The sequence below is a fragment of the Salminus brasiliensis genome, chromosome 11 (genome assembly GCF_030463535.1).
Source record: "Salminus brasiliensis chromosome 11, fSalBra1.hap2, whole genome shotgun sequence".
Taxonomy (NCBI): domain Eukaryota; kingdom Metazoa; phylum Chordata; class Actinopteri; order Characiformes; family Bryconidae; genus Salminus; species Salminus brasiliensis.
In genome coordinates this window covers 34,865,793-34,886,297 of record NC_132888.1, presented here as the reverse complement: position 1 = coordinate 34,886,297, position 20,505 = coordinate 34,865,793, and the positions used below count along the sequence as shown (strand labels likewise).

Below are 20,505 nucleotides of genomic sequence, written 5' to 3'. Positions count from 1 at the left end.
AAACTGCGGGGTGCGCAGTTGACGGCTCACTTCGAGATCGCTAGAATAGGGCCCCATGTGTCATGGGGCTTCAGTGTGCACCCATTCATTATATCTAACAGCCTTTCCACCACTGGGTCTCTTCAGTTCACAAAACCCTTTTTTTGTGAGGGCCCTTTCAGCGGGCATAAACTCTCTCCCCTGGCTAAAACTCCCAGCCTCTGGTCTGTAGATAGTTCTACTTCTGCCACAACTCTGCCGAGGTCAGGCACTGACCTACTCTTCACCTAGCCATTTGTGTTAGGTGTGTACAGGGAATGATAAATCCTTAAAAAATGACCAGTGAACTCACAGATTAAGACATGACATAAAGGGTTGATCCATTGGTCTGGACCATAGACTGAAGCACAAATGCCCTTATGTTTTCCATGATGATGGAAGGAAAGAAGGGCTTGAAGCACCAATATTTAGTCTATCTATGCATTGTCTGCACTGGTTTGCGGATTGCCCATATAGGTAAAGCACTCTGCTCTCTTTCCTTACCTAAACGTTTGTTATCTCTAAAAGTATTGGAACGGCAAGGCAGCCTGAAGACATTTGGGTTTGACATTGTAAGATAAATATGAGGCGACAGATCAAACCTGCAGCTTTCATTTTATGATAAAAATTTGATATTTCCATCCAGATGTGTTAAACATTTAAGTGTATAAGATCTTTTGCTTAAATGCATCCTTTCAAACAAAATGTCACATTTAATACACAATGATGTATTCAGAGCAAAACATCCAAAGTGACCTGGGACTACAGACATTTACTATGCCATGTCTGTTGGTTCCAGTGTGTTGAAGCATTTGTACAATGTTCTTCAATCAAACAAGGAAATAACCCAGATATGTGTCAAATTTCCATTACATTTACAGCAATTGCACATTACATTTATATTAGCAACAAACATTTTCATGTGCCATGTAAGCGCTTTTACTGGTGGGATCCATAAACCACTGTGCTCATTACATTTATATTAGCAACAAACATTTTCATGTGCCATGTAAGCGCTTTTACTGGTGGGATCCATAAACCACTGTGCTCATTTTGTCCTGGAACAAAACCGTAACAGTGCAAGTACAAATAGTGATGCAAATACGTTTCATGCCTTTCTGCTATTTTATGGCATGACAGCTCAAACATGAAAACCATTTCTTACAGTAGACCTATTTAAAGACTGACCAGTTTGCACATCAGCTATCTCTGCTTAGAACATGTGAACAGGTTATGGTCATGCTCTGGTTGGTACCCTGAGTCCAAAGATAAGGATAAAAAAAACATCATGGTAAAAACAAATAAGAGCAAAGGATTATTGATAGGTTATTAGCACAAAGCAGCATTCTTGTATGCTATCACCATGTACAAGCCAATGCTTTTAACATTATAAAGCATTTGTTTTTTCTTTTGGCATATGAACATGTTATAGTCTGAAATCTACAGTTGTATATTTAATCTTCTGTATTCTGTATCTTCTGAGTTCTATGGATCATTGGAATAGGTTAATCCATCTCATATTTCTCTCTTGAATGTGTTGTCTATTCTCTGCACACCACTGCATTTCAGGCAGGATGGTTTACAATACCCTCAATGTACAGTGCAGCCCCTCTAGTACTGTTATTAACCTCATGTCCTTGGTCAAGGTGATGTGCAACTTTTATAAATCTTGCTATTTCAAGGAATTTCATTCTTCAAGCTTCAATCCAAATTAATCCCAAAGAAATCGAACGCAAATGAAGCTAGCCTAGCTGGAACAGTATAACACATATAACCTGTTCTTATTATAGCAGCTCATACTGTAGACCTACTTATTTTAAATAATATACATTTCAATTTCAATTCTGCACAGAACATGGTCATGATTCAGGCACTTTTTGGCATGAGCAAATGGTAGCATCAATCCACTGACCACTGTTTTGTAATGCTTTCCCAGGTCTTTACTGCAGCTTCAACAGTATAGTATATACACAATCTAGCCAACTATCTGGTTTTCATGTTGGTTTAGCCTTTTTTCATCACATATTGTTACAGGTAACACCCAGGGCTCAAACAAGTACTATTACATCTTTAAATCTATCTTTTTCATTTAGTTCTTTCAGAGAAAGTATTGGAGAAAGGCTCCGGATGATTTTTAAGAAACAGTGGTCTGATCATGATTACAATTATAGTGATCATAAATACAAATCACAATTAAAGATCAACAAAATATAATTAAATAAACTAATAATAACAAACAGCTGTACAGTTGTTCATGTCTTTTATTGAACACACTGAATATACATTCACAGTCCAGAAAAGAAACAAATAATGAATTCTTTTAATGAATTCCCAAGGACTAATTAGCAAAAGCTGTTACAGATTTTGCAGTGGATGTTTTTGCTACTGCTTGTCACAAGTGTTGAAATCCACAAATGCGACATGTTGCTTATGTCTATGCATAAGTGCTAGTTTCAGCACTAATGCAGATGCTATGTTGGTGTTGGTGCAACATAATGTTTTGACTTTTATTTTTAGTTTTTCGAATTTATTTTTATTCCACTAATACCTACAGCCTTCTGTCATGTTTTATACCAATAGTTGAACACAAAAACACTATATTATTAATATGAGGAATAAATGCATTTACATAATTTTCAATAATTATTTATTTAATTTTGAGCCAGCAATAATGCACCTTGAGCAAGCTGCGATGTCTGGTGATTTGATATCATATTTGCTCTTTATCAAGTCAGTATTTTAATTTTAATATACATTAAAAATATAAAATAAAAACAAAATTGCAAAAAATGTATTCTAAAAAAATAATTCTAGAGATACAGATCAGGCAAAGTTAAGAAAAGCAGGCAAGAAAATTTCAGATACAGCCAAGAACAGAAAGTTTCACTTTAGCAATGATTTCATGCAGCTCGAATGTCCTCTGTCCACTGATGATGATTTTCACTTACTTTCAGAAGACAAACTATTAATTTATATATTATATGGGCCGTAACCAATTCATCGTGTAAGTTGTTGCCATGGCAATACTAAAGACAGCAATGATTGAATCTAAAGTCTGAAGGGAGATCAAATACAAGTCAGGGCCTACAGCACTGACCTGCATATAAGTCTCCAATGCTTCCCAGTTCTCCAGGTGTCGGCCACTCTTGATGTATCTCTTAATTCGTCTCAGTCGTCTTTGCGGTGAGTGCAAATAATTTTTGCAAGTGCAAATAATTATGCAAATACGTTTCATGCCTTTCTGCTATTTCATGGCATGACAGCTCAAACATAAAAACCCATTTTCTTACAGTAGACCTATTTAAAGACTGACCGGTTTGCACCTCAGCTATCTCGGCTTAGAACATGTGTACAGGTTATGGTCAACAGTATATTAATTTTGAGCAAGCAAAAAATGCACCTCAAGCAAGCTGCAATGTCTGGCAATTTGATACCATACGTGCGCTTAACAAATCACCATTACATTCAATATACATAAAAATGAATGAAAAAATTTAAAAAACAAAATCACACACACACACACACACACACACACACACACACACACATATATATATATATATATATATATGGTAAAGGTGCATGTATTTGTCAGCCAAACGCGTCTTCTCCATTTTATTTATCTGTGAAAGTGAACACACACACACGCACACACACTCTAGGGGCAGTGAGTGGTGGGAAACCAACTCCTGTACCCTGGGTGCAGGGCCTTGCTCAACAGTGGCAGCTAGTCAAGCCTGGGTATCGAACCCACAACCTTGTCATCAATAGCCTGGAGTTCTAACCCCTGAGCCACCACTGCCCAATATAGATATAGATAGAAACCTAGCTACTGTTTCCACCTTTAATAGTCGCTACTTTCTTTTTCTTGTTCTGTGAGGGCTGGTATTTGTCTGTTTACATCTATACGGCAAAGCTGTTGTCACTTATAGAATGTGCTTTGGCATAGTCATAGAATCTGAACCGATCTTTTCTCTACAATAGAAACTAGTCATACTGGACCAGAGGGTGGTCATTCCAATCCGGCAGGCTGCGCAGCTTCTCTTCAGTACTGGGCTGGATGGGCCAGCCCCAGGCTTTGAAGAAGGAGGTCAAATTCATCCTCACCACTTTGGAAAACATTTCAGCATACTTGTTCATCTTGCCATTATTGTTCTTTGGTACATCATTCATGTCGTGGTAAGATGAAAATACTTTCTTGAAGGCATCCCAGCCAAACTGTTCTTGCAGCTGTATGAGAAAAACAAAAGTAATGTTGAATATATTTTATTAAAGTGCCTTGGGTTAGATACCAAGGGTCTTTTTTCTTTTCAATCATGCAATCATGTACTGACCAAAAGAAAAATAAATCACCTAAACTTGTGAAACATTCAGACACAATTGTTTCACATCAAATTTACACACACTAGATGTATTGCAGTTTTTGGAATATTGGAATTTTACTGTAATTATTCTTGCATGAATGGTCAGAATTTACTCACAAACAATGTTGACACGTATTTTTAAAAAAAAGGAAACATCTGCTCTCCTTGTCTTTGCCAGATCAGGCAAAGTCATATATATATAGGAAGGGATATCAAAAACAAGTTCTACAACTGACCTGCATATAAGTCTCCAATGCTGTCCAGACTTCCCAGTCCTGCAGGTGTCGGCCACTCTTGATGTATCTCTTAATTCGTCTCAGTCGCCTTTGCGGTGTCATCTGCTCATGAGCATTTGCCCTGTTTACACCCAGCACCACTTCATGCACATACACTGACCACAGGTTACAGGTACACTCAGTCGTATGTGGTGGGAACTCCCAATTAGAGCATTGCTGGTTATGTCCCAGCTCATGGATAGGTCCCCAAAAATCACTTTTACCAGAAACATAAGGATTCACCAAATCTGGAGCAGAAACTGTGTGCATCATAATGGGGTAACCAGAATGCATGTAGCCTGTGGGAAACAAGTAAGTCATGTTAAAATGTGTAAATCATGTAATCACGTAATGGTTCTTTCATAAAAGAGATTAAAACACTTCTACGTGATACACACCACAAGAGATTTGAACATCAGCAACAAAGCGCTCCTTGCGGGGAAACTTTGCAGGCTTAGCTGCCAAGTCAGCTATGCTTCTCATAATGGAGTCCCAGAGAGCAGCAACCTTGTCTGGACAATCCAGGTGGCGTATCACCTCTGAGGGCAAGGCCATGATGATATTCTCAAACTCCAGCTCTGCCCAAGGTGCTGGTGCTTTACGGATTTCTGCTACCCAGTCAGATACACTGGTCTGTCCTGAGGGAAAGGTTTTACACTCTAATAAATACAGGTACTGCAAAGGGTTGTTAAAGCGATGTCATATAAGAACCTTTCTATGAAATGGCATGGTATCGCTCAAAAAACCCTTTGTACCTTTATTTTTGTGTACTTTTATTATCAACTACATTTGCTCACCACTGACATATTTACAACAAATAACTCCATACATATTTAACATATTTACCAGACTTGTAGTATGGTGCCTGTACAGCTGTCTGTATGGAAACCTCTATGTCTTGTACTGTACTTCTAGGAGGTGCGATCAGGTATATGAGTCCTCCCCATATATTCCACACTTGGAGGCTCTCTTTTTCCAGAGGGAAACGCACATAAACAATTGGAGCCCGATTTAATTCCTTTGCATTGCTTAAGTCATCCGTTTGACAGCCAATCTGAACCTGTGAATATAACGTATTTAATGAATATATATCTTCTTAAAAGTAGTCTGTGTCCATTACATTTGTGAATTGAATTATATAAAAACTAGACATACTGCACAACACACAGATAATCTAGTCTGATGTAACAAAACACAAACTGTTTGCTAAGTGTATTGTTTAACTTTAAGCCAGAATACAATGAAGTGATACCTGCCATCCTTTGCCTATGATTGTTCTGGGCACTGTCATTTTAGTCTTCATTCCAGGACAGAGATAGAGACCTGTGCTCATCCATTCTTCTTTATCTGAAATTAGAAAGCTAGCTTATAGTGTCTCTCAAACCCTTTTTTTTCTCAATAGTACCCTTTAAAAAGGGGATGGTACTGATTGTATTATTTGCCTCACTAGAAAAATGTAATATGCACAGTTGTCATGTATTTATTGTGCATATTGCAAACTCTTGCTTTTTAAGACTGAAGAGACTAGTTTTGGATAATTTAATAAGACAAGAGTGATCTACTAGTGATCTATCCAGCTAAACCTTAAAGTGACCACTAGCAACTATAGCTAGCTCAATTCACAATTCACAAAAATTCTATTGTGAATTATTGGTAGAGGATGGGGACAATGTCATTCTTCGGCCAAATTCCAAACAAATCCTTCAGACCAATATGCATGCCACAGATTTCAATGAAAAATGAGCAGCTAGCACGCTGTAGCTTATGTTTTTTTTCAAATATTTTTTTAAGGATCAAAATAACACTGCCATTGACAGCATAACAGCATTTTTTCCAGATTTAGCTAGTATTCAGAAGAGCAATTAGCAATACGTTATTCTAATGAACTTTTCTGTCATTAAATTAGTCAGTGTACTCAGTTACAAAAACATTTTTGTTAAGAAAACATAAAAATCAGGTTGTCCTTCTTTACCTGATGTACTAGTACTGATCCAAACTCTTGCATTGGACACAGATGGTAGGTTAGGTGCATCCACAATGCTGTGTAACAGAGGTGCCTCAGGGGGTTCGCAAAGCCTGAACAGCTCTGTTCCCACCTGGAGTAGCAAGTGATCCTTTGGACTTGCAACAGGACATTGAGGAGAGACCTTTGGAAATCCTGTCTTTTTAAACAGCTCTGTGAGAAGTTCGACTACTGACTTATACATGTTACAGTCGTGTGCTTGCATGCGCAGATAACTGACACAGTCATTGCCAAGCTTTTTCAGAAATTGCTGTTCGTAATCTCCCAGCCTCTGCCCTCGAAGCACATGCCCAGCAAAATGCTGCAGCAAGTCCTGGAAATGATATAGCCTTGTAGAAGTAAAGCCATGTTGTTTCACCTCTGGTGCTTTGTACTTGCCAGCAGTCACAGTTTTCTCTGAGAGACACAATCCCATTTTGTCAAGGATACGATTTCCAGGGCATTCTGTCTTCACATTACAGCCAGGGTTGCAATGGGACCACCACCAAGCATGTCCACCAATCAGAAGGCCTCCACCAGCAGCTACAAATTCCTGAATCTCTTTAGACTGAGCATCGTTGTAGGAGGTGCAGACAAAGACACTCAGGTCTTCTTTAAACCCAGTCAACTGACACTGCAATCCTGACTTGCTCAGCAGGCTGTAAGCATCTTCAAGTTTGGGTAAGACTCCAATAACACCATTAGGTCTTTTATTAAGCCAATGGACAGCATTGGTCATGAAAGTGGACAGCGTTTTACGACCTAGGTAGGATTCATGGCTGGCCACAATAACACGCCCCTGTCCGTAGTACGTCCCAGCAAAGAACGTCTTTCCATCTGGGGTGGATCCAATAGAGAATGCTAAAGGACCATGAACCAGTACTTCAGATGGTACAGACTCGCCTTGGATGTCAAACTCAGATACACCTCGCAAAAGGAATTCTATGTCATCTTGGAAAACTTGTGGAGCCTTGTACAATCTGCCTTTGACAGTTTTAGTCAAGAGGCACAATCCCATCTTGCTGAGTATACGATTTCCGGGGCAATCTGTCATCACATTGAGGCCAGGGTTGCAATGGGCCCACCACCAAGCATGTCCGCCAATCAGGAGACCACCCCCAGCAGCAACAAATTCCTGGATCTCTTTACACTGAGCATCATTGTAAGAGGTGCAGACAAAGACACTCAGCTCTCTCTTAAAACCAGTAAACTGACACTGTAGTCCTGACTTGCTCAGTATCCTACAGGCATCTTTAAGTTCTGGTAAGACACCAATAACCTCCTTACGTCCTTTATTAAGCCAACAAACTGCATTAATCATGAAGGTGGACAGTGATTCACGGCCAAGGTAGGATTCATGGCTGACCACAATTACTCGACCCTGTCCATAGTGGGCCCCAGCAATGAATGTCTTTCCATCTGGTGTGAGTCCAATAGGAAATGCTGAAGGTCCGTGCACAAATACATCAGATGGTACAGACTCGCCTTGGATGTCAAACTCAGACACACCTCGTAAAAGGAATTTCAGGTCATCTTTGAAATGCTTGACACTCCTGGTGAAGAAAACAATAAATACGGATTTTAAGACAATAGTAAATGTGTGTTATTTACAGTCAGATCCAGATCCAGGGGGAAAAGATCAATAGAGAGATGGCCAGACCATCACTTTTCTCACTTTTCTACACTTCTGTGCACAATTTGTAGTTTAGGATATTTCCGAAGGTTTAACCAATGGGTCCCACTTGTTAATGCAAGTGTCATAAATACAGCATTTCCAACAAAACCTGAAGACAGCATAAATCTGGTCTGTCCATCATGGGCTTTATTTATTTTGCTCAAAGTAGTCATTACAATTGGACTGGGTGTAGTTTATTTAACATTGGTTTAATGTAATGCAGGATGTACACATGTTTCAGACATGTTTAGGCCTAATGTAGCCATGAAAAATTAGACTGATAAAAATGTACTGTACAAACCCAGAGTAATCTTTCTGAATATGTTTACAGACATGATCATAATCACTCAAAAAATTCTAATATATTGTCATTTTAATTTAATGTTGAATGAGAATGAAAGATAAGAATGAAAAATGAAGTACGAAAAACGAGTCATATGTTAGATGCCAGGACAAATAAGTAATTGTTGCACATTTATGAAATATAAATATATAATAAGTGTCGGTGTGTGATCAACACAGTAAAGTGAAACAAGCGACAGTGCTGTAGTATCTCTACTGCCCACCAGATGCCGTAATAGAGCTGAGTGTCAAATACTTCGAAGCCATGAACCATTTTCACCTCAAATCTGTTATTCATTATTAATTCTTCTACTAATAAACAGATAAATAACATTGAAACATTACAATTCCAGTACATTTACAATTCGGTTCTATTGCAGAGAATGGCCAGACCATCGCCTTTCTTACTTTGCTACACTTCTGTAGTCACTAATGTCTGCGTTACTCTATCAAATCTATTTATAAATTGTTTATTTATTTATTCATTAAACATTAAAGTCCTGGAAAACAAACAAAAATAGGCATTGGACACATTAGACTTCACATCTGACAAAATGTTCTCAACCTTTTACTTTCGTTTTACTTACATGGTTAGAGATTGGGATGATGTCCTCAACAAACTGTAGATGTGGTGCTAATTATAGCAGAAGTTGGTCCAGCTTCGGGTTTAGTTGTAAAGTAATTCCGACATTAGGAAACTCTGTAACGTTGTACGTCTTCTCTTCTCTTCTCTTATCTTATCTTATCTTATCTTATCTTATCTTATCTTCTCGCCGTAGGAACCTTGTAACGCGGAATCATTTATCCACACTACGGTTCAGTCCCCAATCACCTCCTCCCTTGATGGCTTTCACTCGGGAGTGAAAACTCTATTTTGCATGGGGTTCTCTTTCCAAAACAACATTATCTCATTATCCGCCATATAATACGGCTTTTACTAGGTGTTCATCAAGTTAATCATTCAAAATATAAAAATCACTAAGACAGACTTATTGTCCTCGGTGACTCCGCCTTTAGTGTAAGTGCGTAGGGGAAGTGAGCGAGGACTGAATTGCGGCCCAGCGAACGCTTTGAGTGTGACGCGCTTGTAGGCTGTGTCTGTGTATTTTGCAGTAGTTTTTAAAATCTTCTAATCGTTTAGATATTTTTTTTTTAACTCTTCAGCGTGTCTTTGTGTTGCAGGCTAGTACGTGATCTTGTAGTTTAAGTATTTTATTTTTACTTTGCCTTGATTTCTTATTCTGCGAGTCTTCTTTATGAGTTAGCTAACGCTAGCTCGCTAGCACTAGGTCAGCTGCAGCTGGTGTTTCTGCAGCACTGGGTTTACTGGAATAATAACGAAACGATGCGCTGATCGATGATCGCTAGATTGATGTAAAATCGTTTAAACGGCAGGTGATTTGGAGACGTTTGAATGAATCCTGATTTTGATGGTTGTGAGGTTGAACGTCCTGGTGTTTGTCAGTAACTAGCCCACGAAGTCCCCTTAGTTTCGTAGGTTTGAGGGGAGCTGACTCTGTGCGGAACATGCAGTGTGCACTAGTAAGCTCTTCAGGGTCCCGCGTGGAGCTTTGTGATGGTCGAGCCCTAATTTTTGGTCGGGGTCCTGAGTCCGGAGTTAAGGATAAAAAATGTTCTAGACATCAAGGTAAATATAAAAAAAAAACAAACATAGCAAATGCTAGGGGTGCACTGATATGAGATTTGTAGGCCTATAGTAAAAAAAATTGTCCTCATCTGCCATGTCCTTACATTAACACCTATAAAACTGTATACACTGTAACCTGTAAAGTGTTTTTCTGTAGAATTATTAAAAAAGTAAAAATAAATAAAAAGCAGACATTTTAGATATTTGTTCTGCACTTCAGTAAATACTGTCCAAATGTTTGTGGACACCCCTTCTAATAACTGCATTCAGATATTTTACTAGGACCCATTGCTGTCATTACTGATGTGCAAATGCATAAAGGCAGTTTGTCTAGTCCTTGTATTGATAGTACAATAGGACTTTCTGCAGCAGATGAGTCTGAGCATGAGCCTATTGGCACCGTGTCTAATGCCAGGCGTGAGCTAGAGGGGTATAAAGCCCCCCACGCTGAGCTGTGGAGCAGTGGCACTGTGTTCTCTGGAATGATTTGTTTTTGTGTTTGTGCCCTATCCAGTACTTTTGGGGTGAGTTAGTGATGTGGTGGGATGGTGATCATCTAGCATCCTGACCAGACCAAAAACACTCTTGTCACTGATTGCAGTCAAATTCTTAAAGCAGTGCTCCAAAATATAGTAGAAAGCCTTTTTTGGAGACAAAAGTATAATAACAAGGGTTATATGTTTATTTGAGAACTAAGGTAGTTTGCCCAAAATTGCAGGATCAGGAAATCAGTGTTTTTATGAGAGTTGCTTAACCATGTGTATAATATGATTAACCTAAAGCTGAAATTGCTCAAAAGGTCGGCACACTGCAAAGTGTTGTTACAGAAAAGATGGGCACTACTGGCATACAATATAGGCTCTTAGGCTCTAAAGCCCTTCAACATACAGTAGAAAGGAGCTACTGTAAAGGTGTCTAAGCAAGAACAACCAAAATAACTTTCATAACATTCTTATCATTTGAGATTGCATTGTTTTATACTAGGAAGGCAGAGTAAATAAAGTAAGCCAATTCAGTGCTGTCTAGAGAACGTCATGTCGACTCACTCGATTGTATTTCCTTTTCTCAGTCAAGCTCGTGGCGGACTACACCAACCAAGAGGTTCTTGTGACACAGGTAAAAGACTGATTAATAATAAGCCTTGGGCTGTTAAACTCATTTATACACAGGACGAAATAATGTGACCCATTTTTCAATGCAGTTCTTATTAACTTTCTACAGCTTGGTCCAAACCCATCTTGCTTGAATGGCCAGGCATTGGGCCGGGGTCAGTCAGGACGTCTGACCGTGAACGACACACTTCACCTGGTCAACCAGAGTTACCCGTTTACTGTCCAGTTTTCTGAAGCTAAAAATGGAGCCTCTTCAGTTTCTCCCCAGCAAAGGAAGGGGAATGGAGCAAAAGACGATGGGGGTAAAAAGCAGAAAGACTTGGGCAGGGCGTCTGAGAAAGCTGTGGCCAAAAGGAGCATCCAGGATTTCTTTGCTTCCTCACCTAAAAAGGTATATTGTTGGGCAAGTGTGCATCTCATTTGGGAATATTTTTATATTTAAACAAACATTTTGTATAACAATATTTCTGTTTTCCAGTCTACAAAAAGGCCACTTTGCTCGGAGGACGAATCACCCAACAGTAAACGTGGACGTACTGAGAACTCTGATGAGGAAGAAGAGGAGGGACTGGCAGAGGAGAAGCTCAGGCAGCTGCAGAAACTTGCACAGAAAGTGACCACTGAGCAGTCCCCTTCCAAATCAACAACCACTGCGTCCTCTGCATGCTCTCGGAGTCACTGGCAGCAAATAGGCAACCTCATGCTCTACACTGCTGCAGGGGTCACTGGAAGCTCCAAGGTGAGAAAGAACAAAGCAGATTTTAGGACGAAAGTGACTGGAGTGCTAATACCGTGGCGCCTGACTGCTCTAGTCGAACTTCATTTCAGCAGAAGATCTTGCATAGCAATGTGACGGCCTCACGTATGTTTCCTTTATGTTAATGACCTTCTTATCCAAAGCAACCATATATAAGTCCAAAGATACCAGATACACAAGAATCAGTGCTGATACCTAGATATGTTCAGCCACCCAGGTCGCAGGACAAAGACAAGTCTTGATTCTTGTCTTCCATGCGTATGTAGGTCGAGCTGAGCCGTAGGTTTGGGGCTCTAGGTTTGAATTAGAATTTTTTTTATGAAGTAATACATTTCTAATATAATCTAGAATCAGTGGTCATTTCACTACTGTACTCATTGCTGCTGGCATATCCATCCTGTAAAAAGTCATCTCTCCAGGTCACGTACTGTGGTCATTTTTACAAATTAGTAATATTTCTCTCAACTGATTAATTGATTAGTTGTAAAACTAATGTATCTTGCCCTTTGTTTTGGATTCAGATAGCTGGGTTTGACATTGATGGCTGCATCATCACTACAAAGTCAGGGAAAGTATTTCCTACAGCCCCGGATGACTGGAGGTAAGCGTGGTATATTCAGTTGGTAGGAAATGGGAACATCTCAGTTTGGCTTTTGTTTCTTTTTCCAAGCTTTTTGGTTGTTGGTCTTAAGTTTCTGCGCTTTGATCTTATGCAGGATACTCTTCCCGGAGATACAGCCCAAACTGGCATCTCTGTTAAGGAAAGGGTTCAAGGTACGGTGGAAAAAAAAGACCCAAGAGCTTGCTTACCTAAATAGTTTTGTTTGTTGATATGGGTGTAATACCTGATCTCTCTCACTGCTTGTAGGTGGTGTTTTTTACCAATCAGATGGGTATCGCTCGAGGCAAGCTCAGGCCTGAAGTGTTCAAGTCGAAAGTTGAGGACATTCTTCAGACACTAAAACTACCTGTTCAGGTCTGATGATTGTCTTTGGGTCATAAAGTCCCAGTGTAAAGCAATGCATTTTATAGAGGTTAGCTTTTGAGTCTGTAATGTGTTCATGAAAATAGCCTTCTAATAGACAGCGATCAGCCATAACATTAAAACGTAATACTGTGTAGGGATGATGTTTGGGAGATGCTCTTATGCTCCATGTCTAGCCACCACAATTTAGTGCCTTGGCAAAGTATCTCAGATTCCTGATCCTTCCATCACATCTACTTCTACATCTGCTTTGACAGGTGCCATTGTAACCAGATAATGAGTGTCACTTCACAGGTAACGTTATGGCTGATCGGTGTATGTATGCTTAGGTTATTTATATGAGGAAAAGCCATTCCCTAATTATGGTATGTCCCCTCTGTATTTTAGGTGTTTGTTGCAGCAGGTCCAGGTATTTACAGAAAGCCTGTAATAGGAATGTGGGAACACTTAAGCGAGAAGGTAAGACACTCGTCCACTGATTAGTCCATATTATAGAAAAGGTTTAATGTAGCCTATGTAGCCTTAGAATAGAGGTTTAGGAAGTGGAATTCATCCTGGTGTTGTTGTGTTAATGGGTTCAGTTTTCAGAATGTTTATATTTTTATAAACAAAAAGGCTGAAAATACCTACACGACAAGATACATGATTCTAAATGTTGATAAATAATAAAAATATTTTTCCAGGCAAATGGTGGAGTTCATGTAGACAAATCCCAGAGTTTCTATGTTGGAGGTGAGTATTGTTTTCATTGGAAAATGTACCACTGTATCCACTTCTTTTCAAAAGAGAAATGTTCTTAGTTTTCTAGTGGAGAATTAGATAGTTTTTTAAGGAATAGAGATTGACTGACACCAATGGACTGATGCAACAAGTTGTTGCTGACTGACAAAGGACAACACTGACTGAGTGACTAAAGCCCTGTTTGGACTAGGTCTAGTTTTACATAGGGAGATAGGGTAATGTAATTCTCAGTGATTTTAGTCTCATCTGAATGTACCATGTCTGTTGTTTTTTGGAAGGTAAAATAAAGATCACTAAAGATTATGGTGGATTATGGATTAAGATTATTATTACTTTCTGTAAAATGAACATTGTATAACCTCAGGTTATATTAATCACATGCGAATCAACATGTCTGTAAATATTCTGACAAATCCTATAGAAAAGCAGTTTTTGCATTTTGAGGAGGAGTTTGCACAGATACCTCATGCAAGTCTGTGGCAAACCTTAGATGTTGTACGATGTACAAAAGACCATGGACTGCGCAGAGGTGCGACGTTTCTATCAGCAAGTCGTTGTGTAGTGGGCCCTAAAGGCTACATAAGTGTTATGAATGTGTAGCTGCTAATTTTTAGAGTGAGTTAAAAGATTGGGTTTCAGTCTTTTAATACATTGGTCACTGGATGCTTTGTTAAAGGTGACGGCAGTGCTCAGTCGAGTAGCCCCTCCCATCTCAGTCACAAGATTTCTTATCATGTGCAAATAGGTCATAAGTGTTACAGATGACCTGTAGTGAAATTAAGTTACTCCACCCTCTGCCCAATGTAAAACTAAAACTGAGCTCTGACTCTCAGCTCTACATTCAGCCTCTGTCAGAGCTGTATTATAAATGCTATTCATGAACCGCATCAGTGTTCAGCATTTGGAGGGTCCACTTAAAGCTCCAGTAGTGCTAGCTAACATCTATAAAGAACATCAGGTCCTGTCCTATTGAGGAGGCAGTAGAAAGTACTACTACTGAGCTGGTTCTGGCCTGTGGGCTGTATTTATGTCACCGCTAATGTAGAAAAATAAAAAGAGTGAACAATACAATAGATGCGTTTTTTAAAAACAGTATAATATCTCTAATTCCAAAGGATACGTAAAACGCTAAGTATGAAGTAGTGATTTGATTTGGTTATGATTTGTGTGTTTTTTTGCTGATCTAGATGCTGCAGGTCGTCCTGTGAACTGGGCTCCAGGGAAAAAGAAGAAGGACTTCTCCTGTAGCGACAGGCTGGTGAGAGAGCACCTTCATTTCACAATGCAGATGATGTGTATGACCGTTTTCTGCTTACCTTTGTGCAAGTCATTGCAAAACATACAAATCCTGGTTCAAATATTTGATCTGACTCAACTTACAGTGCCTTACTATTGTGGTGATTCTTTGCTTTTCGTTCCTAGTTTGCTCTAAACCTTGGTCTAAAGTTTCACACGCCTGAAGAGTTCTTTCTGGGCTGGAAAGCTGCTCCTTACAACCTGCCATCTTTTGATCCAGTGAGTGGCAGCTCTTGTCTGCTAATGGCTTATTAGTTGATCTTATTTTGTTGGTGTTTCTGTGTTTTAGGGTTAGTTCAGCATAACCAATATTTTGAGGCATTGGTAGTTAGATTAGATGTCAGTTACATGTTTATTTTAGTGTACACTAAGCTGTTTTAATGTACACCATTTCATGCAGGAAGTTAGGCCTATCAGCATTCAGACGTTCATTGGGCACATCTACCTTAGTAGACTAATAGTAAACTATAATAAACTATTTTAGTGTCCCAATCTACTACACCAACCACAAGTTCATGTTAGCCTCTAGGTAACATTGTAGTCCTGATACAACTGGAATACACTAAATTTACCACATCCTCATCACATCACTCCAGAACTGACTGAAGTGTTACAGCAAGGAAAAAATCAGTGCAGATTGGGATTAAAAACAGCTGGTGGAGATCATTTTTTGATTTCTGATGCGTTATCATTTTATGGCCTCCAGAGGGCGCTGGACTCAAAGGCACATCTGTATGATCCTCCTGATGCTCTGCTGACTTCTACCAGGCAGGAAGTCATTGTTGCTGTCGGATTCCCTGGTGGTGAGTGTATTTTTTTGTTTTGTTTTTGTTTAGTTTTATTCTGAGAATTTTTATTATTATTTATTTATTCACAAAAAAACATGACCCTTGTTTTCATAGCTGGCAAATCCACCTTTTTCCACACCCACGTCATCCCAAAGGGATATGTATATGTGAACAGGGTGAGTAAAGAAGGGCTACCACAGCCTATACGTACAATATATTAAGAGTGGGAATTATACCAGGCTCCATGATACAATAATATCACAGTGCTTGGTTTTATATTGAAAGACATTAATATGATATGTTAAGCTTCTAAAAAAAGCTTTGAATATCAACTAAAATACGAAATAGACAAATAAGCATTTACAAATCAAGCATTTACAAACACCTAAATCAGGCTTTAGCCTTATACGTCTAAGATATGCTCTTAGCCATTCACAATTGCAAATTACAGGTAAATGTAATGTTAAGAATCCTACCCTTATTGGTGAATTAGAGTGGAGTTTATGCATCTCGTCTGATGGTAGAAGTAAATAATTGGCCTTTCTTGATCTGATCCACTGGCTCGGGATTGGGTGCCGATCCAGATATATTTGAATGGATAATGTACTGGCACTCTTTAGGTGGCATTAAGAGGCATTTACAGCCTGCAGCAGTGATATAGTGCTTTGACTGTATTTGTACTGCTTTTCCCTAGACGTCTATTTTTTGCAGCACCAAAACCTATAGTTCGAATCTGAGCGGATCAACGGGCAAAAAAAAATGGATGGGGACATCACTATGTAATACTATATTTATGTTTTTTATGTTTTTCATTATATAGAATTCACTTTAAAGGATTTACAGTATCTTCTGGTTACAGGTTCTTTGAGGCTTCACTAGGTTTTGATATCTGTAGTTATAAACCATAAAATATTTGGAGTTATAAAATTGATTGTCCTTATTCTGTTTATCTGAGTATAGTGGTTTACTAATGAAGTGTATGTAAATAGTAAAATCTTCTTATGTTCTAAGTTGAGTGTTTGGTTTATAGGACATACTGGGCTCCTGGCAGAACTGTGTATCTGCATGTGAGCGTGCCCTGAAGGAAGGACGAAGTGTAGCTGTGGACAACACTAACCCTGACATGGAGTCTCGAAAACGGTTAATTTCTTTAACAGCATACAGTGAGTCCAAGAAGTATTTGATCCCTTGCTGATTTTCTTTGTTTGCCCACTAATAAAGACACTATCCTTCTGCACTTTTAATGGTAGATATATTCTAACATGGAGAGACAGAATATCAAGACAAAAATCCAGAATATAATTTTAAAGAATATATTTTAATTAATTTGTATTTCAATGAGGAAAATAAGTATTTGATCCCTCTTGCCAAACACACTCAATACTTAGTGGCAAAGCCTTTGTTTGCAAGCACAGCGGTGAGACGTTTGTTGTAGTTAACCACAAGTTTAGCACACACACCAGGGGGAATTTTGGCCCACTCTTCTTTGCAGATCCTCTCTAAATCATGAAGGTTGGTGGGCTGTCGCTTGGCAACTCTGACCTTCAGCTCCCTCCATAGATTTTCGATCGGATTGAGGTCTGGCGACTGGCTGGGCCACTCCATGACCTTAATGTGATTTTTCTTGAGCCAATCCTTTGTTGCCTTTGCTGTATGTTTAGGGTCGTTATCATGTTGGAAGACCCAACCACGGCCCATTTTCAGATCCCTGGCAGAGGGGAGGAGGTTGTCCCTCAGGATTGTGCGGTACATGGCTCCATCCATCTTCCCAGTGATGCGGTGAAGTAGCCCTGTACCCTTGGCAGAGAAACACCCCCAAAACATTATGCTTCCACCTCCATGCTTGACGGTGGGCACAGTGTTCTTGGGGTCATAGGCAGCATTTTTCTTCCTCCACACATGGCGGGTGGAGTTGAGGCCAAAAAGTTCAATTTTGGTCTCGTCTGACCACAAAACCTTCTCCCAATAACTTGGTTCATCTTTCAAATGATCATTGGCATACTTGAGGCGCGCCTCCACATGTGCTCTCTTCAGCAGGGGTACCTTTCGGGCACTGCAGGATGTGAATCCATTGTTGCGCAAAGTGTTGCCAATTGTTTCCTTGCAAACTGTGGTCCCAGCTGCCTTCAGGTCATTTGCTAACTCCTGCCGAGTGGTTGCAGGACGATTTCTGACTGTTCTCAGCATCATTGCCACCCCACGAGGCGAAATCTTCTTTGGAGCACCGGGCCGAGGTCTGTTGATTGTCATGTTATACTCTTTAAACTTTCTGATAATTGCACCAATAGTTGTTACTTTCACATCCAACACCTTACTAATCTTTTTGTAGCCCATTCCAGCTTTGTGAAGGTCAACAATTCTGACTCTGAGGTCCTGTGACAGCTCTTTGGTTTTACCCATGTTGGAGACTTGAAATCTGTGTGATCTGTCTGATTCTGTGGACAGGTGTTTTTCACACAAGTGATTAGTGAGAACAGGTGGCTTCAGGTCAGGTAACAAGTTGATTGGGAGTGTCTAACTGGTCTGTAAAAGCCAGAACTGCTAATGAATACTAAGGGATCAAATACTTATTTCACTCCATGAAATACAAATCAATTAATATATATTCCTTAGATTTATTTTCTGGATTTTCTTTTTAATATTCTGTCTCTCCATGTAAGAATACATCTACCATTAAAAGTATAGAATGATCATGTCTTTATTAGTGGGCCAACGAAGAAAATCAGCAAGGGATCAAATACTTCTTGGACTCACTGTATATATATATTTTTTTTCCGCCTTAGTTACAATGTATTTGTTTAATAGGTGTTTTACCATCCCTATCATTCCCTGTGCAGATATGTGGATGTTAGTCGGAATGCCGGTGTACCCTGCCGGTGCTTCAACTTCACTGCTTCTCTGGAACAATCTAAGCATAACAACAGGGTGGGGATACTTCCTGTGGTTGTACATTTGTTTGTTTTCTGCTATTGCTATCAGGCATACTCATTAATCATTGTTTATGAGTTGGGCCCTGTGTAATTTAAGCATACATGTCCATTAGGTTTACTTAGAAAAGATCAACGATGTGCATGCCATGCCTGTATAAATGAGTTTTTGCAAGGTTTTTTTAGCATATACCTTAACATGAACTGATTGTGATTGAAATAATCAAATGTTGTTCAAATACTTTCAAATAAAACCTAGACCCAGATTTATTTTAGCCTGTTCTCACTGATTGATTTAGACAAGGACTAGATTTATGAGAGAAGGCCATGTCTAATACAGGCACCTCTTTTTTTTTTTTTGCTCAGTTCCGTGAGATGGTTCCCTCCACCACCAAGCATGCTCTTGTCAATGACATGGTCTTTTACAGCTACAAGTAAGTAAATGGGACCTGCCTTTTTTTAGCCATCCTATACCATAGCTGTATTAAACAGTATATAACGCATTACAATGTTTCTTTCTTATATTTCTGTGTATGCAGGAATAAGTTTGCAGCTCCTACTCTGTCAGAAGGCTTCTCTGAAATTGTGCAGATCCACTTTGTGCCCAGTTTTTCTGACCGTCTGTCTGAGGCTCTTTTCAGGCAGTTTTCAGAAGGTTGAGATCAGTCAGAGGATAGACACTAAAAAGAAAGACAAATAATTCCCAAGGTAGCCAGTCTTCCAGCTTGATTTTCAGTGTTTGGATTTGACATTTTAAACCTGGTTAATTATGGTCATTTGGAAATTTTAGAAAATGTACTATTGAGTAGAGCCAGTTGACAACGTCAGAATCACCAAAGAAGATACCATGCAGTCACACTGGATTGAAAAAAGACAAAATCACAGAAGGGTATATTTACTTTGGTGTAAAAGAAATGTCATGGAGTAAACTTTACTTCTTGTTTGTTAAAACAGACTAATAAAAATATTTTCACATGTTGTTCTTTGCAAAGTGTTCTAGTTCTGTGAGCATGCACTGCTCTTTTGAGATATATCCACAGATTTTATGATGCTGTTAGGCCGGGGTCTGAGGGCAATGCTAAAACCTTTAGCTTGCGCCTCCACTGTTAATTTTGAGGTGTGTTTAAGATCATTATCCTGGTGTAGAAGCTATTCTCTTTTTGCCTTTTTTTTACATAAGGTGTGATGCTTAAACTTGCTTGTATTTAATTAATTTATTCTTCCTTATACTAATGAAATGTTCCTTGTGCCACTGGCTGCAGCACATGCCCAAAGAATTAGGGATCCACCCCCATGCTCCTTTCATGACATTCTGCACCCTTCTATTCTCAGTGTACCTTTGGTTATTGCAGCCAAAAAGTTCTGTTTTCACTTTGTCAGTCCACAGGATTCCAAAATGCATCAGGCTTTAGATGTAAGGTCACCTCCATCACCGCCCCTGTGTTTGCTTTTATTTAAGTGTTAAGCTGCTTATTGTTGGAACGAGATTTAAGGAGAAGTATTTATAAAGCTTTGACATTTTAATCACACGGCCTTTCCTAACAACAACTGTGAACAAGCCATTGCTCCAGTGAA

General features: G+C 39.2%; 2 protein-coding genes across 3 annotated transcripts; one reads left to right on the top strand and one right to left on the bottom strand.

The window, feature by feature from the left end:
* Positions 1–2,271: 2,271 nt before the first annotated feature.
* Positions 2,272–9,579, bottom strand: LOC140565001 (TRPM8 channel-associated factor homolog). The gene is made up of 7 exons (XM_072690724.1): positions 9,264–9,579; positions 6,630–8,212; positions 5,910–6,004; positions 5,504–5,717; positions 5,056–5,295; positions 4,619–4,956; positions 2,272–4,248 (listed from the first exon to the last, which is right to left on the bottom strand). Coding segments are annotated over exons 1-7 (2,715 nt in total). The 5' UTR covers positions 9,266–9,579; the 3' UTR covers positions 2,272–4,005.
* Positions 9,580–9,741: 162 nt separating this feature from the next.
* Positions 9,742–19,909, top strand: pnkp (polynucleotide kinase 3'-phosphatase). 2 transcript variants are annotated; one of them, XM_072690721.1, is made up of 17 exons: positions 9,742–10,324; positions 11,394–11,440; positions 11,546–11,827; positions 11,915–12,175; positions 12,715–12,794; positions 12,910–12,967; positions 13,062–13,169; positions 13,566–13,637; positions 13,862–13,910; positions 15,107–15,177; positions 15,342–15,434; positions 15,922–16,018; positions 16,118–16,179; positions 17,034–17,143; positions 18,841–18,928; positions 19,297–19,364; positions 19,470–19,909. In XM_072690721.1, the coding sequence occupies exons 1-17, from the start codon at positions 10,204–10,206 to the stop codon at positions 19,588–19,590; spliced, it is 1,788 nt and encodes a 595-aa protein (XP_072546822.1). In that variant the 5' UTR covers positions 9,742–10,203; the 3' UTR covers positions 19,591–19,909. The 2 variants fall into 2 exon arrangements, with proteins under 2 accessions (XP_072546822.1, XP_072546823.1); XM_072690722.1 differs by lacking the exons at positions 18,841–18,928; positions 19,297–19,364; positions 19,470–19,909 and having other exon boundaries at positions 16,698–17,127.
* Positions 19,910–20,505: the final 596 nt, after the last annotated feature.